Raw genomic sequence first — 22515 nt, 5'->3', positions numbered from 1 at the left:
TGCAATGGTTGTCCCTGACATTGAACTGATCTCTGAAATTACATTGGTTGCTGAAGGGTTTATTGACGCATGTCTGTTAGCCCAGGAAGTTTATCACCTTGTTACCTCTCTGCAGGGAGCTGCTCCCTGAACAGGTGAGGGTCTCTGGGCTTCTGGGTTGGACACGTCAACACATATTCCATGCCAGTGCAGGTGGATATTGTACAATAATAGGAGGGATTTATGTATATAGTCTTATTTTTTATTTTGAAGACATTTTAAATCACATGTCCATCCTTCATAAATTGTCAGATATGGATTTGAAAGAAAGTACCTTTCCTCTGCTCTTGGGATATTTTTAATGTGTTAATTTTGCACTAAATAATTGTATATCACCACTTCATACCTGGGATGACTGAGTCCAGTGTGCTGCAGTTTCCTATCCACATTAGAAAGACAACTTTATCATTTGAGGAAGAGAATGGCAGATTAGGAATTATTCTGAAAAGCAGATAGCATATTCTAGTTGGATGAACACTTCTCTAAACTTTTCCCAGTAAATACAGTGGAAGATTGTTTGAAAAACAGGGAGGGAAGTGGGGGGGTAGCATTTCTAAATAATTTAATTATTATAATAGAAAGAATTCATATTCATAAATATTATCCTAAAACCCAAAATCTAAAAATTATATCATTTCTTCACAGTATGTATGCTGTTTTAGTCATTTTGAACAGTATAATTTTCCCAAGACATTCTTAATATTCAGTTTTATCAGTGTAAGAAGATCTTGGAGAACCCTTAAACATTAAGCTATAAACACAAATAGCAGGCAAGGCCATGATGAAATCAAAAGCTACTTTATTTTCACGCCTGCATAATTTTGAAATTACCTCTAAATATCTTGAAAATTTCTTGACACATTCTCACCATTTTCTAGAGATAATGAAATTAAACCATGCGTATCTTAAGATAATTAATATTGTTTGCTTCAGTAGAACAAGGATGCCTCAAGTCTAATGATTACTTTGTCCTGAAGGCACTTTCTGAATTGAGAAAAGTAATTTATACCATTCTTTGCCAGTTCTATATTAATCATAATATTGACATTAATGTTTGAAGCAAAAGCTAGAACGTTCTTGTTTTTTTGTTTGCTTTTAATGGAAATGGAAGAAATCAAATCCCTTTGACAAAAATTCTGGGCTGCCAAGAAAAATATACACCAGTTCAGAGAGTTCTGAGAATATTGGCCCAATGTGGGAACTTACAGAACTTCAAATATGCCTCTGGGGCACTAAGATCCTAGCCCATGAAAATTGCTGCAGAACAGGGTTATCAGGGCTTTTAGTGCATATGCAGTGAAGGAAGGGACTTCTGGTCCTGTCATACCATGACAAATAGCCTGCATGTCTTAAAGTCTTTGTGCACTGGACAATCCACACACCAGGCTGCTGTTAAGATACATAGCCTGCATTTCAATAACCCATGAGAAAGCAAACCAACAAAAAAACCCAAATTTACCTTGATCTAACCAAAAGCTTATTAAGCACAGTATATTCCAAAATTTCCTAGTTTCATTATCAGCTCTATGTTTAACTTCTTTACCATTTTAAAAATGTGGAGACTCATTTTCAATGCAGATAATTGGCATCTTTATTACCTTATGAAAAAAATTTTTCTTACTGCTTGTGAACTGTCCTGAATTTGAAAATTACTTTTTAGTTTTTATCATTTGTGACATATTAAATGCGTTTAATTCACACTTATAGAGTTAAAAATGGTATATTTTTCAATTATGAATTTGTTTCTGGTTTTGTTTTTGGTTTGAGTTTTTGTTGGGTTGTTTTGGTTTGGTTTTGGTTTTGTTGTTGTTTTTTTTTTTTTTAAATTGTGTTCAGGTGTGATAATACTAACTAGGCTGTATTTATACTGAATTCCTAGGTGTGGTTTGCAGCATATGTTCTCAAACCTTACCCAACTGGTAGCCAGTTTGGGTGATGACAGCAGGATGGTTGCAACCCCAGACAGATTTTTCAGATTGAGGAAAACGTAGCGTGCACACACCAAGGAAACTGTTGACCAACCAACATGAATATTGTGATGCATGCTGACATAAGGAGATAGTAGCCACAGCAACACAGAGGTTAGAGAGGAGCTGATTATCTGCATGCTTAGCCAGATGCTCTTATGGTAGCTGGTCGCACTGCTGGCTATACCAAAATTAGCCATCTGGGATCTCTGCATGAGCTGTAAGAACACCTTTAGGTGTTGCTGTAGCCTTAAATTTAGAGCCCTGTAACTTCATGGTAGACCTCTTCAAAACTGGATATTAGTGTACTCCAGTCAGTCAAGGTGCTGTTCAAATTGTTTTGAAGTCCTTCTCTTTCTACTTCTATGTTACCTTGGAATGACAGGGAGAGAGGTAAGTATTACACAGCCCTGAAAAAATGAGAAAGAGGGACTGCAAAGTATATGTGTCATGGACAAAGTTGTGCCTTCTGCACTGGATATCTGCCTTCCCACTGGCAGGGCTTAGAGGAGAATAAAGACTTGTTCTCTGCCCTTCACTTGCCAAATGTTTTTACACTTTCTCTCTAGACTGAATATCTACATGTTTATCTTTTCCTTTAACTTTGGTGGTGGAGCTGGTGCAAATGTGTTGATAGTCTGCCCAGTCTCACCTTTCAGAAACAAAATACCATTGCTAACATCAGGTCAAATTAGTAGAAGTTTGGAAGCCATTTTTTGCATTCCTTCCTTTCATGAAGGTAAAGTTGCAATGAATACAATAATACTTGATGATGCAAATATTGCCATTTAAGAATAAGGAACAAAGTGGTGGAGTACTGATGATTAAATAGATACACATTTCACCCTTTTTTGTCTTTTTTTCTTTAGTAGAACTCTAACACTGACCTAAAGCCACTGCAAGGCTACAATTGAATAAAAATGTGTAATTTTGCTCTGTGTGTAAATCAATTGTTTTCTTCATTAAACCCACTTAGTTTTATTTCCTGTGCTAACATGAGTAGTTAAAATATTTTCACAGCACTGTTACGACTGGAGACTTCAGGCTATCAAGTCAGTTTTGGTAATTGCTGGGCCCTTGAAACAAGGAGACAAGAAACAGACCTGAGGATCAGCTAAAATCTTTACTTAAAAGCACCTAAGAGTAGGAGCTATTTCTGATGTTTTGCCTTTGAATAAAAACAGAATCATAAAAAGAGAACTATTTAATGCTCCTGTGATATGTTATTTACTGTCCTTTTCCAGGTGCTTATATGAATCTAAAGAGACTTTAATTGCCCTAAAATAGTGACAGATGATATCCCAATTTTCACAAGCCTGATCAGTGACCTGTTTCCAGCTCTGGATGTTCCTAGGAAGAGGAACCTACAGTTTGAACAGATGGGTAAACAATCTACCCTGAAGCTTCATTTGAAGCCTGAAGAGAGCTTTATTCTCAAAGTAAAAGAATTCATTGCCTTTAATTACTCCCCTTAAGAGTTTCAATCAAAATAATTGCAAATGGATTTGCAATTGCAAATGAAGGTTATTTTTGAGTATATTACAGTATTGATAAGGTGTCCCTCAATGACTTGGTATTTCAAAGGCATTTTGTCATGGTAGTAATGCTCCTCTGTATGATAAATATGCCTGTAAGAAAATATATCCTGTTCAAAAAAAGCTATGTATAGTTACAATCCACAGTGACAAACAAGTTTGTTTGTGCTCAGTACCAAGCACTTGTACTTGGTAGAAAATTCATTGTTGGTTAATTATTTATAGTGAGGTAAGAAGAGTGAGGGAGCAAAAACATATAAATAAGAAGGTGTGGATTTGGAATGTGCATGGCTACATGTGACTTTTGTGTGCCCAGGTATTTATGTATAATATAATGCACATTGTGCTACACACATTAAAAACATGCATGTACCTATATATATCCATGTATACTCCTGAGAATGAGTTGTCTATAATTTAAATATTTAATTTAAATATTAATTTTAGTTTGAATTACAGACGGGGGGGGAAGTGAAACTTAGAAACACTGGTTAGTATACCAATGAAATAAAAATGTGCTTATCTGGACTACTAAGAGCATATGTTCTCATCTTTCTTCTAGGAACATCTGTATCTACTGTATGTGATAGCACGCTACTTACCTTTATTAGGGTATGTTGGAAACAGGTATAACCAGGCTGGTTAACTGTGGCTGATCTCAGGATTTATAAAGGATTTTACGCTCTTGTCTATCTTTTTCCATTATCCTGACAGAAGAGTGAAAGACAAAAAACTATACTTTGGGGTATTGTGAACTTCACAGTCAGCCTTCTCTAGAGTATTTTGTTTCCCACTAGCTGGGTGAAACAGAAGCTGAGTGCTGAGGAACACGAACTTGTTCCTGTTAGACTTCAGAAAAATCAGTGTAAATGCTCTTCACTAAGGCAGAAATCCACAAGCCGCCAACCTATTTCCATTCTGTGACTTGTAGAACTATTTCGTTGGAAGCAATGTATTACTTTAGAAGATCTGACCTTGTGTTTTGCTGAATTATGGCTGTACAACTGTTCTGAGCATGGAATTCACTCAGCTAAAGCAATGGCAAAATTGTAATATTGTGAGTAACTGTTCTGTATCTCTAGGTTGGCACAGTCTTACTGGACTGTGTGGCTGTCTGGCAGAATAGGATTTGTTCTCACTTGTTGAGGTAACTGCTTTCATTACCTTGCACCAATTCTCTTACCAGTTTTCTGGGAGACAGTTTTGCTTGATGCAACATCAGCTCAGCTGAGGCAAATCTGCCAAGAAGGTGCAAGCTCATTTTTTCGTATTAAAGGGAATAGAAATGCAGAGGGGGAGAAAATTGTTGTGAATAATTGTGTCCCTCTGCTAAGAAGTGCAACAGGAGAGGAAAGGCACTCACTGTGTGTCCCTTCTGTGTGGTAGGCTGTTCAGCTGGCGGAGCTACTGGCAGTGCCTCACTGTGTTTGACGTTGGGAATGCAGGGACTGGAAAGAGTAAGGTACCTGCCTACCTATGCAGCGTGTTTTCTACCTCACATTGTAAAGAAATTGCTGTGGCACTTACATAAAACATTCTGCATGTTGCCTTTGCCTTAGGCTGGAGTTTAGTAACATGCTGTTTGGGCCATTCAGTCAGTCACGTGATGTACAATAGAAAGCTCAAATGTTAATGCAATAGAAAGCTCAAAGCAAATTCTGCATTTTACACATTGTTCGCATGTCCCAAAGGACAGTTAATCATGGCACAAAGTAATGAGTATTCAATTTGACAGATAGACTAAGTAATACTTTGTTCTGGAAGAAGAAGCAGGATGTTTTAATTAGGTTTCTATACAGACATCAAGGAATTTATTGCCAAAGCACTAGACAAATAATTCTAATACATAATGCTTGCCTATTTCTGCTACTAACTGTTGGCAGCTGCATAGATTTTCTTCTCCATTTAACACTTTCTATTAGAATTGACTTCAGAGTACAACCGTTTCAGAATGGGAGTATCCTTTCTTATCCTTAGGCTTGATGGAAATTTGGGACTAAATTAGCACATAGGCAAGAGTAAATCAAGGTGAATAAATGGCTGAGTGCAGGGATTTGCAGTCAGGGATCCAGTTCAGGAAAAAGTAAAAAACTCCTATTGTATCAAAATAGTACCATTAACATGCTCTCTGTTCCTCTTCTTCAGGTGCTAAAAGTTCTACTCTACACGTATGTGAACTTGAAAGAAATACCTGTTTGGAATAATTCTAACCCAGAAGTTCTGACAACTGATGAACTGTTTGGCTTTATACACCATGAAACCCGATAATGGAAAGATGGTAAGTAGCACATGTGTTCTTACTAGGACCTGTTCCTGAAGGCATCATGCTCCATCCAAAATGGACAGTGCCAGAAATCAGAGAAGGTGTTAGCAAGAGAATTCTTGCCTTTTTCTGAGTTTTGATGCAATGAAATGTGGGTGCAAAGCACAGGTGGTTCTGGAAAGACTGGAAGGCAGAGCAGGATGCTAGTAGACAGAAAAGTATTAGCCTGAACAATACTAATGCTGCTGTCTTAAAGAATGAGTTATTTTCTCCACAGACCCAGGAAACCTCCCATACCTCACTCACCTCATTAAGACTAATGACAGACTCTCCTGGAATTAAGAAATAGGTCATTATTGCATTAAATGCAGACATTTTGTTACATCAAGTTTTCTCTGATTATTTATAATTTTTTTTGTTACATTGCATAACCATCTAATAAACAAGCAAAGGAGAAAGCATGGTTTTGATGCCACAAAGGCTTCATGTTTCAGTGATGCATCAAGTCTTCTGAAGTTTTAATTGCAGTGCCATGTTCTTACTTAAGCACTAAAGATTCTGTTGAAATACAATCTTCAGGTCTTCTGTCATCTCTTCTGAGAGAGCAAGCCAGTATTACCCATGAGGGGCTAAAAAGGTTAGCTTTAAATAGAGATATAGATCCTATGTGGACTGAGTCACTCAATACTGTTATGGATGTTAATAAGGTGAGCTATTGAGAAACAATTACAGTTTCTTCCCCTCTACCTATTTTCCCATTTTCTTCTTCCTTTATTTTTCTGGAGATAGCATGCATTCTTTTCTTTCATTCTTATAATTTCTTTGATTTTCACTATTGCTAAGTAATATTTTAGCACCTAATTAACAATATGTCTTACTTATTTGGTACCACAAGAATACTTAAAGTAGCCTGTATATATTGTAAGGGTGATTGTGCCTCCTAGAGTATGAGTTGGTGTAATTCAAGATGTCAATCATAAGATTATTGAAACTGGTATTTAGAAAGCCTTCCAGTAAAATATATTTACAACTTCATGACTGAAGTCCTTGCATCGCTATACTACAGAAGGCTAGTGTTGGGAAATCTAAATAAGTCAGTTTAAGAACAGTAGCATCGAGACTCTTTATTCCCTTCTTATTAATATACAGCTAAACCAATTTTGTGGGCAGTCTGAAATGATGTAACATAATGAAATCTGAATCTAAAATCTGATCATACCCTTAGGAAAGTGATTGGAGCTTAAGCCATTCTCTTCAGCTTTCCTGTCTTAGGAACTTAAACTCTAGTGACCTGGTCTATGGTTACTCAGTTACTCAGCAAGGTGCCTGTTTGGGCGAGCCACAAAACCTAACTTTAGCCAAGGAACAGAGTGTGGCTTTTTCAAGACAAATTTTGGACCCTAAGTTTAGGGTCCTGCTCTGAATCATTTTCTGATTATTTCCATTGACACTGAGAGAGATTTTGCCTCCTCTGCTTTTAGCTGATTTATACTGAGAAATGTAGATATAAACAAGGCATTACAGTGCATACATCTTAGTGGGATTTTTTTTGTTGTGATGTTACAAAAGTTTGAGAAGGAAAGTTCTAAAACTCTGAAAATTGCTTGTTGGTATTTTGCTTACTCAATTTCTCGAGAAGTATCTAGTCAAACTTGCCTGTTAAAGACTAAAAAAATGCAGTTGACTTTACTGCTGTTTAAAGTAGATGAAGCCCATGTGAAGGAACAAATTGATGTATTCATCAACCATAGGTAAAGCAGCACCTTGCACAAGCTGATGAATCAGAAGCAATATAGTCCAGGAGAATGGAAAGATCTTTTTGGTCATATTAATATTTGTTTTCCTACCAGACTTCAGAGACTTGCTGTTCTGTAGCCGTACTTAGGAAGGTCTTGTCTGAAGCAAGTCATCTCTGTGGTCTCACATGTGTACATACATGTACATTTAAACTGAATTTCGAAGTTTTAGGAAATAAAATATTTAGGCTGGATGTGTGGAGAGTTAGCCTTTGTGAACAGCCAAACACCAGCTCAGCCACTCAACTCAATCCAGGATGTCATCACAAAGTGACCTGTCTTTAGCCCGTTAAACAGCAGGAACACTATGATATTGCTTTGATGTTCTTAGTTATTTAATCACAGTCTACATGTACACGCATTTACAAATAAGATTTTTTTTGTTAAGTCTGTTTTTCATATGTGCTTCACATGAATGACCAGATATGGATATTGCAGTGTACCAATAAATGCTTTCAAACCACCAGGCTGAATTCAGCTGCTGGTAACTTAAGGAGTTGAAAGTTGAAATTTGATTAATACCTTGATCCAGAGATGAGGAAGTTTCTGCCCTGGGTGCATAAGGTCCTGAGTTCCAATGTGTACCCAGATATACCCCTTCAGGTACAGTGCACACCAGTGACCACACAATGCACATTGTTAAATTCAGGAATGTTTCAGAGTCTTCTCACAGTTTCTGACATCAACTCAGATGTCCTGAAAGTAGTGCTCACTAGATGTATTTGGATAAATCCCCATTATTTGGGCCACATGCTTTTAGTTGAATGATGAGAATTAACAATAAAGTGATGCTTTTGTTGATTTTTTAAGCACTCCTGAAGACATACTGTGTTGAACTTCTTACTGGCTTATACTTTTTTTCCCATAGATGGAAAAATTCAGGCTCCAAGTCTATTTAACCAATGAAAATAATGCCCACAGCAATATTACACCACAAATTGAAGTCTTAATATTCTTCTATTTTCAGTTTTATGCACAGGTAATTCTTTGCCAGCTAAACTAGCTTCACTTTAAGAATTGCATGAGATCTAGGGCAAGCAAATCACTTTATCACCTTTCCACTATGCTCTTGAACGACATCCAGAGTTGGAGTCATATTTGTGGAATACAAATTGTAGAAGTTATGGTAGTATGCTATATACATGTCAGTGGAGAAATAGGAAGCATGAACTGTTAGTTGTAATTGCCTCAGTTTGAAGGTTTGGTTATTTTTGCTCTTTTGTCAGTGTGTTCTGCATAGGATATGCAGAACAAGCGTTCTGTGTGTTTGTGTTCTCAAGTGTTTCGTGGTGTTTTGATTGCACTGCAACCTGTAGGTCTTTTTAATGCTTGGATGAGTAGGAATTTTCCGTGGGGGAATTAGAAGTCTGTGGACATAGAAACATGGAGCTGAGGATCAGAAAACATTACCCATTATCAACTCTGCTGTAACAAGTTCTCTTTGAGGATTAATATTTGTTAGGAAAACACAGAGCTTGGAAAAGAAAGATTTATCAGCTAATGAAGCTTTTAGGTGCTCACAGTAGGTAAAGCTATTTATTGCCAACTATTTGCCCAAACAATTCTATGTATGATGAAAGCTAGAACAAACATTAAATGGAAATAATTGAGAAATTAAACCAACTACCTCTTGTACCAGCCTTTGCTTCTCTACTGGTTATAGGGAGACTGGCATTCTGTAAAGGCTGAGATGGAACCAATGCATTTCAACTACAACAAGATTTCAAAAGCTTCCTACTAGAAGAAACAGAATAAAAAATTTTAAGTAGAAATACTGTGTAAAAGTAATCCAGTAAAACAATTTTTTGTAGTAATTGTGTTTGAGAATGAGAGAATGGTGGATTCTGTTTTATCATGTTTTAGAATTCAGTCCTAACCAGAGAGAGAGATAGAAATTACTGTTTGCTTTTAAAACTAAACTGGGATATGTGTTTGTTGGGGATTTTTTTTTCCTTCTCAATTTTAGGCCACCTTTGTTCACACATCTGAGACTGCACATGTCCAGTACTGTATTGATTTACTCATAACAAAAGGCAAACCAGTCTTGCTTGTTGGAAGTGCCGGAGTAGGAATAACAGAGTTTGTAGGCAACAGGCTTGGTGCTCTCTCTGAAGATCAACATCCCTTTCAGCTACCACCACGACATCAGCAGTGCTCCAGAGTAAGTTCCATACAGATGCCAGAAATTTATCTTCCCTCAACAGCAAAGATAAAAAACATTCCACAGTTATTATGGTCTCATCACAGCCGCTGGTTAATGCTGTTGTCTGGGCCTTGGCAAGTTCATTGCTTTGAAAACTGGAAAACTTTGAAATATGTGGCAGGCAAGGGGAAAGGAGGAGGATGAAACTGTTTGGAGCAAACTGGAACTGACAATGTGCTCTCACAAGTTGCTCGCTCATTGTGGACCAGAGAAAATTCGGCTTTACCAGTGTTCACAAGAAGCCTTGAGCCAGCTTTTTTTAGCCTGAGTGTCTCTGCTTGGTGCTTGTAGATGCACCAAAAAAGGATAGTCAGGATTTGGGCTTACTTTTGCTAGGCACCATACAACACCCAAGGAGAGTCAATCACTGACTGGTGACCTTTGGAGTCTCCATAAGTGAGATGGATGCAGATCAAAGGAAATGTTAATATTTTTAACATTAAAAATATTAAGAATTGGAGGGGGCTGTATGTTGGTACATTTTGGAACAAGAGGAGTCAGACAGTCAAAGCAAAATAGGCTTATGAAAGCCCTGTGTCTCTTTTGCTCTTCCTGAACAGAACAATCAAGTGAGAGCCCAGCTGTCAGTGGATAGGCACTCTTTGCCTTCCTTTTTTTTTTTAACCCTTCCGGTAACTTGAACTAGTACAACTATATAGAAAAAATTATGTGCCCTCTTCACTGTACAGCTTTTCATAGCATGGAAAGCACTAGAGAAATAAATTAGCACACTAGTTTGTCCTCTCATAAGTCTGGGAGAATATGCTGAAAACTATTTTTCACTTTCATAAACTTTCCAAAATTTTAGAAGTCTTCAGATAAAATCTTTAGAAACATTTACATTTGCTTGATGTGTAATTTAACTGATTTTGCAATCATCTATTTTTTAGCCAATCTACATTGCTCCTAATGGATCAAATTTTCACCAGGCTTTAAAAATAGGTGTGAATCCAAAAATTTTAATTGGATAAGTTTTTACGCTGTTTTTTCTTTCATGTCTTGTGTTAATTTCTTCTGTATTCAGATCAGATAAGCAAAGACCATTTTCAGTCTACTTTGTACCTTAGTTTATTCTTTGAAGTGTTTCCAAATTCACATTAACATAGAAACCTGCATTAGTAAAACTTAATCACCCTTTTGCCCCTTGAAATGAAGGAGAGATTAGGACAAAAGAAATCTGCTGAGCCTCAGAGTGAGATCATGAGCTGTTGAAAACTGTCATAGCTCCTTCAATGGGGAATCAGCCTTAAAAGGGCTTTCAGAAATTCCTCTGATCAGAGAGGGTTTTTTCAGCTAATGATGCCATTCCAGTAGCAACCACAACCATGGCACTAGAGTACAAAAGCATACTTTCCCTTGCAAACAGAAGCTGATGAAAGGAGCGCCTGGGCACCAAATGTTGTGTATTCTTCTTGCAGGAAACTTCTTAAATAAACCAAAGATGTGAAGTCAGCATCACAGGGGCTTACTCTGCAAGTGTATCACACACACCAACTGTCTTGTGGCATAAACCAGTTTATGAACCTCTAAGGATTTGCTTTGAAATGTTGGTAGTATTCCTTCATATTTTGAGTCAGTGTTGTAGAACTTCCACCTGCTCCTTCTAGGAAAATTAAAGACATGAACAAAGAAGTGGACTCATCTGGTTGTCTGCAGCTCTTCCTTCTGTCTTCTGCTCTTCAGCCAAGCCCCTCTTGTTAAATGCTTTGCTAGCAAAACCGTCTGCTAGTCATAGTGGGTGAAGAACTGCACGACAATCCAGAAACAGGTATATTGTGTGCACTTTCCATTGTGTTTACCACATTTTTTTTCTGTGAGCTGTGATGGAACAATTTTGTACTCTCATGTATGGCTCAAAATTACTGCCTCATGTTATTTTTGGTTTTGTGTGTACCAATGCTTCATCCTGTAAAATGCACTCAAGTGATACACTGAAATGCCTTCATATGTCTTAGGCTATCACTCTAAGTGATTCTTTGGAACAGTCAAATTGTGAATTGGGAATTTTTTAGTAGAAAGAGTCATTCACAGCAAATTACACAAATGAGCACTTTAAATTAAGTCTCAGTTCATAAATAAGAGATTAAGAGCTGAACTTGAAGTGCAGTTATTCCCTGCATTGCCATGTTCTTTCCATAGTTTAGAGGTTAAAAGATTTTTCTTACAGATCATATCACTTTTAATGTGCAGTCTTTTCTGTCAGTTCCCATCTTATCTGTATCCACATAAATTTTTTTGAGGTGTCTGCTAGAGTGGGTGAGATTAGCATGTAGTGTAGGGTTTTATTTAGCATTTCCCCAAGGCATATGACTCACCCGCTCTGCCTTCTAGAACGGCAGAAAATTTTGAAATGTTACTTGATGGAGGAACGTTCTGATGCAAAATAATATTGGTACATTAGGTCTGGGGTCTTCAATAATACTAAAGTCTGGAACACTTCCACAGAGAACAAAAATGTGTAAACGTTTAAAGATTATAATTGTGGACACTATATAAAATTTAGATAAGGTTAAGGATCAAAACTAAGAATTCCTAATTTGTTTTAAATACAGGTGTATACCAAGCTAACAGAACAAAATTGTCTTTTACCTAAGATTTTAAGGGAGTTAAGAGACTTTAAACCTGTCACATGCAAATAATTTCTGCATAAAGTTTTTTCTTTTCTGTGGTAGAAAGGCAGGGTAAGTGCAGTCACAGCCTTTTCCCCCAAAATTTATGATCATCCAGTTGCAAATATGTCAAGGTTCTCCATTTCTGTCCTGTCCTCCAGCACACTTTCTTTCTTTATCTGCTTTCTTTACTCCTTCAGTCAGCGACCCTCAGCTTTAAGGTGACTGTGACTAGACAGAAATGTCCTTGCATGCATTTGTTACCTTGGTTGAATTGGCCAATCAAAATCACTGTTGAGGTTTCAGATGATTAATTTCAATGAAAAATCTAAGATGACAACCCAATACTTATGTAGTGCTAATGGAAACTGCTTGCAGTTATGTATTTGTTTATACTGCTTTGCCTAAGAAACCAAAAAGTCTGCTGCAAGTCAGAATTGTGGCAGTGCTGTGACATACAGCCTTCAGCTGTCTCTGTGCAAGTGCAGTTTCCATTTCCTAAAGCTCTGGTGACCATGTTGCCCAGTTTTTAAAGAAACAAGACAAGTTCAAAACCATATACGTATATCTAATATAGTGAAAAAAAAGAAATGCCTGTTTTTTCCTATTCTACTTATTATATATGGAACTGTTAAACTTTTTTTTCTTCCTCACACTCCTTTCTTGTTGATAAATATTAAAGTCTTAAAAAATGTGGCTTTGATTATCTCAAAATTGATATCAGGTGTATCTCAAAATCAATATCAGGTGTATCCCAAATTCATTATATTTTTGACTAGACAAAACAAAAAATTTGGCTTAGATGCACAGAACTTTAGAGAAATCTTTTTCTTCTTGCTAAGAAGTATTGAGTCTGCGTGAAATTCTCTCCTGTGCTGAAAGGATTTGAACACCTGTATTGCCTAAACTATTCATAACCCACTTTGGTTCAAATCCCAGCTCTGAATGAGGCAGACAAAACCTTAGAATTTAGGGTGCTCATTGAAGGTGAGAGCCCAGTCTCTGAGACATGCTGAAAAGTTTTCCTTGAAGTCCACCAATTACAGTGGTTTTATTTTGAAAAAATATTTATGTGATCATTTAAACAACAAAAATATATGACTTAGGAAGGATGAGTGTCAGTTTTCCAGTCTTGCATTAATAAATTGCTAGTGATTTCTGCAAGTTCTTGTGTTCATGTACAACATAGAAACAGTGCAATTGGAAATCAGACTTTCATGGATGATGAATCCCTTCTTATGTATCTGTGGAATTTGGCAAAAGTTGAGTAACACCTCACACTAAAGTTCAGTAATATACTATTTCTTAATAAAGGTTGTTTGCTTCTGTGTTTTCAAGATGACTTAACAGCTTTCTGTAGTTATTCTTTCCCTTACACATCTAAGGGAAGCAGTGCAGTTGATAAAAACTTTATGAACTCAAAATTTATGTCTCAAGATTTTACAGTCCTGATGAATATGTAAGGGTCTTTAAATTAATTTGTTGAGTGTTGTAATAAGTTTGTAACCTGATGGTCTGCATTCAGTATCATGTAAGTAGCTCATTTGGAGTAATAGGCTGAAATTTAATACAATCAGCCTTGTTTTGCTTAGTATGGGAGATTCCTCACTAGATTTCTGATTAAATGTCCTGATCAAATGAGATTTATAAATCATATTTTTACACTTTACATATTTTGACAAAGTCCTCGTTTAATCCTTCCAAGGAGAAAGAGAAAATAATCTACTCACTGATGAACTCTCTGAGTGCTGGGATACGAAGGGATTTCACATTCAAAGCGTTTCAGTTTCAAAGGATGCAAATGGATATGCAGTGACATTTTCAAAAGCTGTACAGTAGTCAATCAGCTAAATCAACAAGACTCTTCTGGAATTCAGAACCCCATGGTGATGCTTTTCTGAAGACAGTCTCTGAGTTTCACTGATTACCAAGGACTTCAATGGCTCAAAAAAACACTTGTAGGTGATGAAATGTTTCACAAATTTTAGCCAACATGATTTGGAACTCTTGATTTTGTTTAGTTTCAGTATTGCTTCATATAGTAATAATTTTTATGCATGTTGTGCTACATTTCAGAGTTGTTTGGAAGAAAGCTGGAGAAAAAAGCTGGTCATACTATGGTCCAGTAAGAAGTGAGAAACTTATCTATTTTGTTTATGATCTGAATATGGCTGAAGTGGATAGATATGGAACAGTTCGATCTCCTGCATTGATTTGGCAGCATATAGGCTATGGACATCGGTAAGCATGTACTTCTTACTTAATGTTATAATTTTTGTGTTGTGGTCCCTGATAGAATCCCTAAGCCACATAGAAACAGAAAGCTTCACAAGCTTCACTCAAGAGCAAAGCATATTCTCCCTGGAAGTTATAAACAGTTTTGGAAAAGAGAAACAGAAAGGGACTATGGAGAGTCTTGGAAGGAAAGTATCCTTCAGCTGCTCTTGATGGAGCTGCTGGATGTTGACCTCATTGATTGACCCCTTGAGAACAGGGATATCTGAGATACAGAAAGTGATTCACTAAATTCCAGTTTGCCAGATGTTTAGCCTATCTTTTACCACCCTCTATCTTTTGTTCGCCTTGTAAAGGCAACAGACAAAATCCATAGAAACTTAATGATACTGGTCCAAATAAATGCACTTTCTCTGCCATGAGAAAAAAACCACAGAAAATGGCTACTGAAGTATAATTAAGTTGATTTTGGCAAATAAGGTAATTCCCTTCTTAGTTTCCAAATGGCAATTTAATTTTTTAGTATATAAAATATATTAGTATCCTTTCAGCAGATCTGTGTAAAAATAAAGTTTTAAGTTTAAAATCAACCTAGTTAATATTTTATTTCATTTTGTTACAGAAGGACCATTATTTTGTGTAAATACTTTGTTGCTATCATAAATGCATATTAGATTCTTGTTCTTTTACAAGCACACCATTTTTATACAAAATGAAGAAACTATGTGACTCACAAAGATATGATCCGGTGAATGGTCTGGTAAGTAAAGAAGTTTTCAGACATTAAAAGAGTGAGTTAAATATACGTATCTGTCTTCCTCTGACCATGCTATACTCATCCAAGTGTGTTTGGAGTGAGTTTTATTTAAAAAAAGTCTTCATCATCAGAATTTTTTGTGAGAAGGTATTATCTTAATTGCAACAAAAATTTTGAACAAAATACTTATGTGATAGAAATTGTGGAATTATTTTCAATTTTAAAATGTCAATCCTATTTTGATACTTCCATGACTATTTGTATCTCAGATTTCTCGTAGTACAGAAACTGTTCTTGAACTGAGGTTAAGCCTGGAAATGTACAATGTTTCAGTGTTTTGTCACTAATACTGATCAAACTACATTTTCTTTCTCAGATATGATAGGCAGAAGCTAACTATTAAAGAAATTCATAGTTGTCAGTATGTTGCTTACATGAATCCAACTGCTGGAAGCTTCACTATCAAACCTAGGCTCCAGGTGTGGTTTGAAGTGTTGTATTATAGCAATCCTGTATTTAATACATGAAATAATTACTGTTTAGTTTTTCACCACAGTAGGTAGGAGATGAAAGGGAATAGGAGAAAACGTAGTATTTGAAATTTAGTAGGGGTCCAAAATCTTGCTGTTCCTATAGCTAAACAGAAAGAGATGCACCGTATTTATTATGGTATTGAGAGTCCCCTGAATTTCTTAGCAATTGTGGTCTCATGTGGTCCTTCACCTGGCAGATGTGTCCTTGGGGCTCATAGCCAGACTGCTGTGGAACTGCATCAAGGGTGAAGCTAGAATTTAAGTCTTTTCTGTGTCACACAAGTAGATTTATGTTCACTGGTCTGTATTGTTATTTAACACTTCATTGACTCTTATTTGCTGTCTGATGCTGGAGAATCTTCATCTCTTTTTCCCTTTTTATTTCCAGAGACATTTTACAGCATTTGCTTCAACTTTTTTTCTTATTAACTCTAAGACTAGCTCCGCTGGCTAGACCCTGGTGCAAATAATGCCAAGGTTTGGGGTTCAATCCTTGTATAGGCCATTCACTTAAGAGTTGGACTTGATGATCTTCGTGGGGTCCCTTCCAAATCAGAATATTCTGTGATTCTGTGAATCAGATTCCCCAGTTATCATCTGTAGCAATATAGTTTGCTTCCACCTCAGTCAACAAGCTTTTACTCCACCAGTAATCAGGACTATTCCAGCTGTAGTAAAAGCCATCATATAACTTCACTAGGTGGTTGTTCAAAACTTCCCAGCAACTACAATGAAGTTCCACTTTACCTTTAATATAAGAAGTCTCTCCAATGACTCTCAGGTCTATAGAATGTGTTGATTAACCTAACAACACTCTATTATTGGTACTCTTTATTATCTGATGACATACATTGGATTGTGGACTAATGAAGAGCAGATGCCTTTTGTACAAAGTACAAGATAGACCCTACCCTAAGGTGACTATGGGCAGGTAGATGAGATGTGTAGAAGGGTAAGAAAAAATAAAAGGTATTTTTGAGAAATAGAGCAATGGTTTGCAAAGTTTGATATACTTTTTTTTTTTTTTTTTGAGAAGAAGTCAATGTTTCAGACGGAAGAACAACTTTCTGAAGACTAGGTAGGACAAAACAAAGACTGAAGAAGCTCTGAATCAATAATCATAGTATCACAGAATCATTTAGGTTGGAAAATGTCTTTAAGATAACAGCTCCAACCATTAGCCCAGCACTGTCACATCCACCACTAATCCATGTCCCACCCAAGAGCCACCTCCAGGGTTGGTAACTCAGCCACATTCCTGGACAGACTGTTCCAGTGCTTGACAATCCTTTCCATGAAGCAGGGGCTGAAACCAGTAGCCAGACACCAGAGCAGAGATTAAAGAGAAAAACAAGAAAAGGTTATAATATGGTCAGTTTGAATCTAGGTTGAGCAGTGACTTCCTATCACAAAGAAATTATTGTTCCTTAGTTTTAAGTAGTTTAAACATAAACAGTCACAGATATAAACAGCTTTGCTAGTAGTTTATTTGGAGCCTGCCTGTTTGGATGTATTATGCAAATGCTTTGAGCCCTTACTTGCACCTACTTTTAGTCTTTTAGTGCAGAGTGTGTGAGTACATCCATCACTACATTATTGTAATGTTTTTTCTTAACAACATTTTTCATGTGCTCCTTTTGGGGAACTTTTTAACTATTATTTATCTCTCTGTATATGTGTGGTAGAATGTGAAAGACCAAGTGTAGCTGCAGCCTTGGCTCATCTATTGCCATTCTTCAAAAGCGGAGCAGACCCTTGTTGCGAGGTGGTGAAAGCGCAGGAACTGCTGAGTAACATGCTTTCTAGGAACTTCTCAAGCTACAATAAACTGCATGCCTCTATGAACCTAGGCTTATTTGAGAGTGCCATGCAGCATGTGTAAACAGATTATCATCTATAAAGTAGTTCATCACAATGCTGCCAATGTTTGCATGAAGTTGCTTTTTACTGTTCAGAAGTTGTTGCACTGCAGACTCATAACACTCTTATTGGAAGGCTTATGCAGGGCACTATGCAGCAATAATGCTGATAAATACACTTTATTGATGCTGTTATAGAAGAGTAGATTGTGGCTCAGCGTTAAAACTAACCCCCATTTTGTTTGGTTAAATAGAGATTCACCCTTCTTTGCACTCTATAGAAATTTACACCACTTATCTTCTGAGGTTGAAAGACTGTCTATAAAGCTGTAGACTAAGTCTGCCTTATCTTTTAAGTAGTTAATGATGTAACAGGCCTTTATAAGAAAAGCAATATTTACCTTTTGTTTCCAAGAAAGGGAAAACGCTTTTAAAAGCAAAATGAGATTAGTTCAAAACAAGGACAAGTAATACCATACTAAATTATGCCTTTGCGTGGCAGACTTGAAGTTGCTTTGCTGCCTAGCCTTGTACTTTTTTAAATTTAAACCAACCAAGACTTCTAAGTGTCATCATAGATTTATTTTATTTATCCATAGCTTTTTTTCATATGCAGATTGACCTTATCTCAGTTTAATGTAATTTGTTTTTCTTATGTCAGGAAATAGCTTAGTACCCATTATGGCCCAAAATCTCAGCTTCTGTTTCTGAAATCTGATTAACTGCATTTGCTTTGTTTCCCTGCATGGAAGAAAACCAACCAGTTTTCAGAAGATGAAGTGGAGATTTTACTGAATAAGTGAGGCACAGAGTTCATTGTTGCTCCTTGTCATTATTTGTAATCTTTCTTGAGCATATGCAGTCATTCTAGTCATGCGTAATATCAGTGATTTCCAGAAAGAGACAGAGGCCCATGCTGGCAGAGATTAGTATCGTTAAAGCGGTTTCTATTATTTGCAGTGTCAAACGGTTTAACACACAAACTTTTCTTCTCATTGAGCTGGACTAGGATTTCAGTGTCATCGTTTTTCACTTTGCACGTAATCAGGCAGGAGCTATGTAAGAGAAGACACTCTTCACTAAGCAGTCTATTGTAGAGGATTAAAGAAATGCTTAAATTACAAAGATAATCATATGGATCTTTCATAAGGACTATAGATTTTGTTAGGCTGATTTAGAGGTTGATGTGATAATCATCAGAATTGCAGACAGAAGCCTTCTCAGGTATCACTAGTTTTGCTTGAAAATGGTGGTAAGCCATTATCTTCTCTCTGAAGTCTAGTGACCGAGAGTAGTACCTCAGTTCACCGAATAAGTGGCAGAGTGTCTTAGCCTTGCAATTTGGCAGTCCTGCGAAAGTGATTGTGAAATTAAATCCTGTAAATTTTTTCTACACCTTTTATGGGGCTTTTTTTTGTGGATCCATTGTGAAATCATGAATAAGGCTGACAAAGTTCTACAGTGAAGTCAAAGAGAATTGGCTTCCAGTAATGTTTTGGTTGAACGCGTTTCTACCTCTTTGTTAGATGCAACCAGATTAGACACATTATCCCTTTATTTAAGAAGGTTCTTATCAATGTATTTTCAAGGGTTACTTATTTCAGTGTCACGAGACACAGAGAATGAAGGGATGCTTTTTGGTTTGTTTTATTTATACATGGGAAAAATTTAAGCATAAGGTCTAACTTGCTACCTCTAAACTCTAATCTGATGAATTAGACTTTCATCCCTTAGAATTTGTATCTGATTTAAAAAAAAATAAAAATTTGTTAATATTTTTAGGTCCTTTTATGAATTACCACAATATCAATTTCAAGAGAATTCTTTTAATATCTAAAACATATTTTTTGGGGGGAAGGATTACCTCAATACACACATTTCAAAATTTTAGCAATTAAATCTTATCTGATATGGGAGAAAATTCTTATACTGGTCTTATTCATCCTATAGTATCCCATGATCAGCAAAGAAAAACATGCTTTAAGTAGTCTGGGCTAGATATTTCAAGAGTAAATTGAAGTTTGATGCAAATTTTTCATTAAGCCATTTCTTGTCCTTCAGCCTTTGTGGTGCAAACTGCCAGACATGAAATTCTCATGTGCTTCTAAGGTCCAGTCAACTCCCCTTCAAATTAACTAGATCTCTGTTCTGAGTCCAGTCAGGACCCATCAGGATCTTGGGGTGATGCTTTGGAGTGACTCAGTGTAAAGAACAAGCAATCAGACAGCTCTGGTCACTGTAGAGGTTAGTGTAGACCTTCAGTCTTTGACAAAGGAAAAGAATTTTTCTTTCCACTTACTGAAATATTGGAAAGAAATAAAATGCTGACGTGAAGGTAATGTACCTTAAAGTGTCAGGAGAACATTACCTCAAAAGTAGACCAAAAAAAGAAAAAAGCAAGTGTGGTGCAATAAAAAGAAACTTAGAAAGTTGACTAAGGAGATAGTTGAACTCTATGTTACTTTATTGGTGTTCTGTCATCAGGTGCCGAATCACTCATTTCCTAGAATTCCCTAAGGGTTGTGCACTTCTGATTGGAGTAGGTGGTAAACTGAGCTTGTCAAGGCTGGCAGCATACATCTGCTCCCTGGGGTTTTTCCAAATCACGCAGAAGACAGTTTATGGGATGCAGGACCTCAGGGTAAATTGATAGCTACTATTTGAATTTGTTGAGTTCACTGCTTCAAGAATGTGTTTTGTTGTTGCACAGGCTTGATAAAATCACAGGCAAAACAGTAGAATTTGCAGTAACAACCCCTGTGGTTTCCAGCTGGACCTCTTGTTTTCTTTATTTTTGAAAAAATGGGTGGGCAAAATGTATTTTAGCGTCTGTTTAAATGTTTCACAGAATTTTGGTAGTTTCTCCATGTTTTCCAAGGCAGTTACTTCAGAGGTTACAAAGATGTGGTTGGAGTTCTCATAGTTAGCAGTTTGTTACAAATTTTTGTACATCATTGAACAGGTATTGATTTAAGGGTACAAAACTAAATTGGGTGAACATAAGAAGAAATTTTCTCCTTGTCACATATTGTCATTTAGTCAACTTAAACTGTCCGTATGGAAAGGCAAGGAATATAGTTCAGTGAAGTGCTCTTATCAGGCTTACTGTCTGTCTGTGCCCTATCTGTGTGAGCCAACAGTGAAGGAAGGAACATTTTCACTCTATGTGGACAACAAACAATAGTTCTGTATCTCACCCATGGCCAAGTAACGATCCCATTATGGCCAGATTTGGTGGATAGATGTCCCCAAAAAGCCCTTCTGTTAACCTTGGGCCATGGCCAAACCACCACAGTGTGTGTAGACCAAGGTTTTTTAAGCCTTTGGCTTTCGGAGGCAGGTACATGCTGTTATGCTTTGAAAAATGCTGTGTGTTTTTCAGTGTCCTCATGGTGTCTAACTTCTTGTGCCCTCCTTCCCTCATCAGATGAGATGCAGTGTAAGATGTGAGCTTAAGTGGTCATTTCCCCCATGCTGTTTCCAAACAGGGAAACTTCTAAGCCTCTGTTAACAAGCTGAGGATTTACTTTGCTAGGTTGTGTGGCAGCTTGTTCGTAACAGCCAGCATTTAACTCATCCTGCATTTCAAGTGTAACTGCACTCAAATGCAACTCATGTGGGTTGTTTTCTTTCTGGAAACCCAAGCCAAAAAGCATTCCATATTTGTACCACTATTAGCACAATGGTCCCAGCCATGTCTCCATCTTGGCCATAGCCAAAGTAACAGTGCACCAGAGCACAACTCAGTTTCATTGGTTTGGGGTTTTTTCACATGAGAAAGCCTTCATAAATAAATTCACTTAAGAAAAAAACAAGTCTTTCAGAAACAACAGAATTTGAAATGGATCTGACTCTTCAATGCAATTCCCAGACATTGTTGGTATAGTCTGTGGCTGTTCTTGATGGGGACTTTCATGGCTGCGATATCACTTTCTGGTACATTCATGAGAGGATTTCTTTCATCTGACCACTAGGTCATATCAAAATGTCTGTGTTTGATATGGAAGAAAAACGCAAACTGCATTTCCCTTTGGATGTTACGTAGCAAGTTAGCGATATGTAAATAAAGTGAAAAAAGTAAAGAGAGGTCAGCAATGTGCTGCCATCTACTAACATGCATTTCACACTTTTCCTGTATCAACATTTTAACAGATTATGAGTGATTACCTCCCTTCCTTACAGGTAGATCTTGCCAGTTTGTACATCAAGACTGTGGCCAAGAACATGCCAACAGCGTTTTTGCTGACAGATGCCCAAGTTCCAGATGAACGCTTTTTTGTGCTGATTAATGACTTGTTGGCATCAGGTGATTAAACCAACACATTTCTTGAAAGATCTTTTCCAATGACAAATGATCTGTGTTTTCATTGAACTTTAAAGAGATTATTTCTCTCTCAGGTATTTATAGGGAAAGCTTTTAGAGAGACCAAGTCAACCCATGCAACTTGAGCACTGAGTCTAACTTGCTTAAGAAAGAATTGCCCACTGAGAAGACAAATTGCTGAGGCTAATCATACCTAAGTGCATTGATCTGGGGGGGAAATGGAAACCTCTCTTTGACTTAGTGCTATGTTTGCTTTGGTATGATTTCACAAATTTTAAGCACTGTCTTCATGATTGCACAGGTGTAACATGCAGCAATGCAGTTTCACCCATGTTTTGAAGATTAGAGAATTGGATACTGAATGTGGGAATCTGGGGATAGGATGGAAGAAAAAA

General features: G+C 36.9%; 1 protein-coding gene across 1 annotated transcript in view; it reads left to right on the top strand.

Moving 5' to 3' along the window:
• DNAH11 (dynein axonemal heavy chain 11) overlaps positions 1-22110 on the top strand; it is a 34588-nt gene extending 12478 nt beyond the window's left edge. Inside the window, 7 exon segments of the mRNA XM_050334160.1 lie at positions 5687-5819; positions 9567-9735; positions 9738-9761; positions 14489-14524; positions 14527-14653; positions 15781-15883; positions 21979-22110. Coding sequence (XP_050190117.1) covers positions 5772-5819; positions 9567-9735; positions 9738-9761; positions 14489-14524; positions 14527-14653; positions 15781-15883; positions 21979-22110 — 639 coding nt within the window. The 5' untranslated portion in view covers positions 5687-5771.
• Positions 22111-22515: the final 405 nt, after the last annotated feature.

This window comes from Myiozetetes cayanensis, unplaced genomic scaffold (genome assembly GCF_022539395.1).
Source record: "Myiozetetes cayanensis isolate MyiCay16 unplaced genomic scaffold, myiCay2020 scf1, whole genome shotgun sequence".
NCBI lineage: Eukaryota > Metazoa > Chordata > Aves > Passeriformes > Tyrannidae > Myiozetetes > Myiozetetes cayanensis.
The sequence above is the reverse complement of the archived record's forward strand: the minus strand, read 5'-3'. Positions and strand labels throughout refer to the sequence as shown.